This window comes from Monopterus albus, unplaced genomic scaffold (genome assembly GCF_001952655.1).
Source record: "Monopterus albus unplaced genomic scaffold, M_albus_1.0 scaffold250.1, whole genome shotgun sequence".
Lineage (NCBI taxonomy): Eukaryota > Metazoa > Chordata > Actinopteri > Synbranchiformes > Synbranchidae > Monopterus > Monopterus albus.
Genome location: NW_018128130.1, coordinates 1,187,097 through 1,192,956, shown reverse-complemented (window position 1 = coordinate 1,192,956; position 5,860 = coordinate 1,187,097). Strand labels below are relative to the sequence as shown.

The 5,860-nt window shown below is 41.2% G+C and overlaps 1 protein-coding gene across 3 annotated transcripts in view; it reads left to right on the top strand.

Moving 5' to 3' along the window:
- kdm4aa (lysine (K)-specific demethylase 4A, genome duplicate a) overlaps positions 1-5,860 on the top strand; it is a 48,320-nt gene that overhangs the window by 24,657 nt on the left and 17,803 nt on the right. For all 3 annotated transcript variants that reach the window (XM_020620871.1, XM_020620869.1, XM_020620870.1), the window contains exon 16: positions 4,277-4,332. In XM_020620871.1, the coding sequence (XP_020476527.1) occupies positions 4,277-4,332 (56 nt within the window). The remainder of the gene's footprint in view (positions 1-4,276; positions 4,333-5,860) is intronic.

The window sequence follows — 5,860 nt, the reverse complement described above, 5'->3', positions numbered from 1 at the left end:
TGTCCTATAGACAGGTGTGTGGCTTTCCTAATCATGTCCAATCAGTATAATCAAACACAGCTGGACTCAAATGAAGGTGTAGATCCATCTCAGGGATGATCAGAAGAAATGGACAGCGCCTAAGTTAAATATATGAGTGTCACAGCAAAGGGTCTGAATACTTATGACCATGTGATATTTCAGTTTTTCTTTTTTAATAAATCTGCAAAAATGTCAAAAATTCTGTGTTTTTCTGTCAATATGGGGTGCTGTGTGTACATTAATGAGGAAAAAAATGAACTTAAATGATTTTAGTATATGGCTGCAATATAACAAAGAGTGAAAAATTTAAGGGGGTCTGAATACTTTCCGTACCCACTGTAAGTAGAGATCAAGGTATATGCAAGGATGTAAACACAGTTACTGTGGGGAATATAAAGCATGATATGGCCTGACTGTATACTATACATTGCATTGTCACCCCAACCGGTCGAGGCAGAAGGCCGCCCACCAAGAGCCGGGGTCTGTTGGACGTTTCTTCCGTTAAAGGGATTTTTTCCTCCCTTCTGTCATCAAGTGCTTGCTCAAGGGGGATTTGTTGGGTTTTCCCTCTGCAATAATAGTGATAACTGTAAGGTCTAGACCTTACTTTGTAAAGTGTCCTGAGATGTTGTGATTTGGTGCTATACAAATAAAATTTGATTTGATTTGATTGTGGAGGTCAAATTCAACTCTTGACTATAAACCAAACCTATGCCACAGGAGCACGTGGCAGGACTCCCACTAACACTTTCACTGACTATAAACACCACTTTAGCTATTACTGTATGACAAAAGCATTATCAAATTACTTGATCAAACAGTGACTTAACCGCACCATTTGGCACTGCTCAGAGAAGTAGAGCTCCTCAGTCATCAGCAAGTTCTTCAAGGATAAGGCCGGTTATTTTCTCTGTTAACAATAATAATAATAATAATAATAATAATAATAACCTTTATTTTTATAGCCCTTTACAACTTCTAGGAGCACAAAGTGCTGTACAATGAAGTTAAAATGGCCACAAAAAAAGCCATACAAAAACAGTAGAACCTAGCAGAATAAAACGCTGAAACATTCTTATACAAACTATACAAAGCATAACAAAAAGAACATCTCTATGGGCAAATAAAAGCAATTTAAATGTCAAATGCCTGTTTAAAAAGGTGAGTTTTCAGAACTGATTTAAAAACCACTAATTCGGTTATGCACCGTAACTCTTGCGGTAGAGAGTTCCAAAGTCTGGGACCATACACAGCAAAAGAACGGTCGCCCTATTTCTTATATCGCGACGGTGGGACCACCAGGGCCAAGCACCCTGTGAATCGCAGAGCTCTGCGTGGAGCATAAATGGACAACAGGTCCGAGAGGTACAGCGGAGCAAGGTGATGGATAGCCTTAAACACAAATAACAGCACCTTAAACTTCAACCTCTACTGTACTGGCAACCAGTGTAATGAATGGAGAACAGGGGTAATATCGGCATATTTGGGGATGTTTGACAGCAGCCTAGCCGCAGCATTTTGGACCAGTTTCAACTTCCGAACCAGGGGCTGAGACAGCCCAGCATACAGGGCATTACAATAGTCCAGGCGTGACGTGATGAAAGCGTGAATAGCTTGTTCTAAATCAGGATGCAATAGAAAAGGCTTAACCTTTGCTAAAAACCTTAGGTGGAAGAAGGTCTAATCTGCTTATCGAAGTTAAATTTGCTGTCGAATATTACTCCAAGATTTTTAACAGAATCTTTGAGTGAAAGGACTGAGACATATGAGCTAGGTAGAACTACAGTTGGATCAGCGCTGATGAACATAAATTCAGTTTTACAGTACTTTCATTTAAATGAAGGACGTTCTGGGCTAACCATATTTTAATATCTCAAATGCAATTCTGTAATGGGGCTAGTGCATTCGAGTCGGATTGAATCAGAGGCATGTAAATCTGAATATCATCAGCATAAAAATGAAAAGGAACATTGTAATTTGATATAATTGAAGCCAGTGGCAGCACATATAGGGACAACAGTAATGGCACCGGGATCGAGTCTTGTGGAACGCCTGAGGTAAGAGGGGCTATGTCGGAGGAAAAGCCATCAGTGATAACCAAAAAGGTTCTGTTTGTTAAAAAAGAAATGAACCAATTTAGAGCCGCACCTCTCAGACCAGCGAAATGTTCAAGTTTAGAAATTAGAATCACATGGTCGACAGTTGTCAAAAGCTGCTGATAAATCTAAAAGGACCATCATAAGGGAACATTTGGCATCAAGGGCCATGGTAACATCGTTATGGACCTTTAGTAGTGCAGACCCCGTGCTATGGCGGGGCTTAAAGCCTGATTGGAACTTGTCAGTCATATCCAGGCAGTCTAAATGAGACTGCAGCTGGGTAAGGACAATTTTTTCTATGATCGTAGACACAAAAGGCAAAAGAGAGATAGGGCGAAAATTGGAGACTAGGGAAGGGTTAAGGTTAGGTTTTTTGAGGAGTGGTCTCACTACCGCATGTTTAAGGGCAGTAGGGACCACACCCATCTTCAAGCAACAATTAATGAAAGTGACCAGAAAGGGACCCAACGTGTCAATAACCTCTTTGGTCATCCTGGCTGGAAGACGGTCCGGGGGAAGGAGGCAGGCTTTAGCTGTAGTACACATTTTTTAAGCTGGGGCAAAGAAATTGGAGTGAAAGAGTCTAGCGTCTGCGATAACTGAGATACAGGCGGTGCATACGGTGGGGGGTTAAGAATATTTTGCCTGATGGTCCTAACTTTATCAGTAAAATATCTCTGAAATTCATTAGAGTGCAGAACCGATCCGTCAATGGGCAGTGCCAGCAGGGTTAATAACTGAATCAATGGTTTTAAAGAGGACTCTTGGATGCTTGCTATTATTCAGAATAATGTTCGATAAATATTGAATTTTAGCTTCTTTTATAGCCTCCTGATATGAGTGGAAGCTGTCTCTCAGTATTTTCAACATTCCATGTTCAGAGATAATTTGCATCTACTCATGATTAATATCTGTCAATGCTGGATTATCTTATTCGGGTCCATAGACAGCCATTGTTCAAAAACAAAACCACATCCGGGAAGTCTACCACTGACTTATTTTCTCATTTTGAAACACAAGATCTTGTACACGGGCCCTTCATACTTATTTCAGATGCTGCAAAAAGTTATGGCTGTTCAGAGCATTTGGGATAACATTTATTTAAAAAAATATCTGGATCTGGTGTTTCCTCATGAGGAAACATATCAACCAGTGCAACGATGTAGAGAAAAAGATTTATTTCAGCTTTTATCTCTTTCTTCATATTCCCAGTGGGTGAGACATTTTACATACACAGCTAGTGTTTGGTATCATTGCCTTTAAATTGTTTAACTCGGGTCAAACGTTTCAGGATGCCTTCCACAGGCTTTGTACAGTAAGCTGATTAATAACCTGATTTTGGCCCATTCCTCCTGACAGAACTGGTGGAACTGAGTTGGGTCTGGAGGCCTCCTGCTCACACATGCTTTCACTTTCAGTTCTGCCCACAAATGTTCTATTGGACTGAGGTCATGGCTTTGTGACGACCACTCCAACACCTTGACTTTGCCGTCCTGAAGCCATTTTGCCACAACTTTAGAAGTCTGCTTGGGGTCATTGTCCATTTGGACAAGACCCATTTGTGACCAAGCTTTAACTTCCTGGCTGAGGTCTTGAGATGTTGCTTCAATATATCCACTTCATCTTCCTTCCTCATGTTACCATTTTGTGAAGTGCCCCAGTCCCTCCTGCAGCAAAGCCCCCCCACACACACACAACATGATGCTGCCACCCTTCTGCTTCACAGTTGGGATGGTGTTCTTCAGTCAAAGTCAAGGTGTTGGAGTGGTCGTCACAAAGCCATGACCTCAGTCCAATAGAACATTTGTGGGCAGAACTGAAAGTGAAAGCATGTGTGAGCAGGAGGCCTCCAGACCCAACTCAGTTCCACCAGTTCTGTCAGGAGGAATGGGCCAAAATCAGGTTATTAATATCTGTGGAATGGTTAAAAAAATCGGTTTTAATGACTTTAACCTAAGTGTATGTGAACTTCTGACTTCAGCTGTACATGTTTAACTAACACTGCTTTGTTAAAGTGTCCAGCTGCTGTAGCTGTAGCTGTTTGTTGGGATTATGGCTGCAAATAATGTTGACAACTACTTGTTATAACAATGACAGAGAAAGTTTGCCCTTTGTTGTTTGTTGGACAGTTAATTGATGACATGTTCATTTTGCAGAATTGCTGCTTGTGTTCACTGAGAGGTGGGGCCCTGCAAAAAGCCAACAACAACAAGTAAGTTGCTCCAGTCTTTAGGAATGGGAAAGTACAGGGAAGTATTTTGCTACAGCTGCACTTTATTAATGTTACTTTACCTTGAAATGAATAACAGTTATTCATAGCAAACTGGTTTAAATGGCTAAGCCGCTCTGTGAATTTTTGTTCAAAACACCTCATTAACAGCCAACACTTTGGGAGTTCTGAGTCAAAAAACTAGGATCACTATGACCCACCTATATATCAGTAGAGATTCACAACATATCGATGACTGACAATATTTAATTGTCTGACAAATATTAAAAAAAATGGCATTACTGTTCTGATGATAGAATTTCAGACATGAAATTCATCCTATAATGCAGATCCTTGGCTGCAGATAGGGATGCCAGTTGAAACACAGTTCTGAATGGGAAATTTTATTAAGGTCACACAGAGCTTTGTCTTTCTTTAGTTGTGAGGGCACTCATTCACATAATGCAGTTCTCAGCACCTTAACCACCACTACTTTGCCTATCCTCAGCCCTACCCTAACCTAAACCTGATTCTCCTTTTAATCCTAAAACAGTCTTAACCTTCAGACAGTCCTTTGAAGGTGTAGGACCGGCATAAATGTCAGCACTGTTATTGAACTAAATTTTTCCAGCCAAACATAGAAAGACATGCACGCACACACACACACACACACACACACACACACACACACACACACACACACAGCAGAGCAGAGAGAATGAAGTTATGTTTTACTAAAGTTTACTATTGTATAGATATTTAGTGTTATGGACCTTGTAGGTCCATATGAGTTAAAATATTTGTTATACTAAGTCAAAAACACAGACTTCCTTTGCTATATATTTTTAGCTGTTTGCTCCAATGGATAATGGTACAAATTACAAGCAGACAAGCAAGAGCATTGGATGGTCAATTATACACAATTAAATGTGCCAAAGAATGGGAGAACATTCATATGTCGTCATAAAGACATATAAAGAGCCTCACAATAAGCAACACAATTTTCCAGACTTAACCTACCCTTAACACAAAGCATCCCTGAACCCTATGCTCGCCCAAGCAAAGTGCACATCTGTGGCTTGACACACAGCATCTGCATTGCATTTGCTCAGGTTAAGCAGCAGCTGGCCCAACTGATTTGTAATGGCAATCACCTGGGTCTTCTCAGTTGTCCAACCACTGACACTGTTGTATCAAACACTTTTACTAAGCCTGTCCTCTTATGCTAGTTCACTTCAGCTTTCCAGGCAAAGTCCTGACTTTGCCATTTATAAATCCATCCATCCATCCATCCATTTTCCTCCGCTTATCCAGAACCGGGTCGCGGGGGCAGCAGTCTAATCAAAGATGTCAATCTCCCGTTCCATCCTTCCCTCACTTGTGAACAAGACCCCGAGATACTTAAACTCCTCCACGTGAGGCAGGAACTCTCCACCGACCTAAAGGGAACAAGCCACCCTTATCCGACTGAGAACCATGGCCTCGGACTTGGAGGTGCTGATTCTCATCCCAGCCACTTCACACCCGGCTG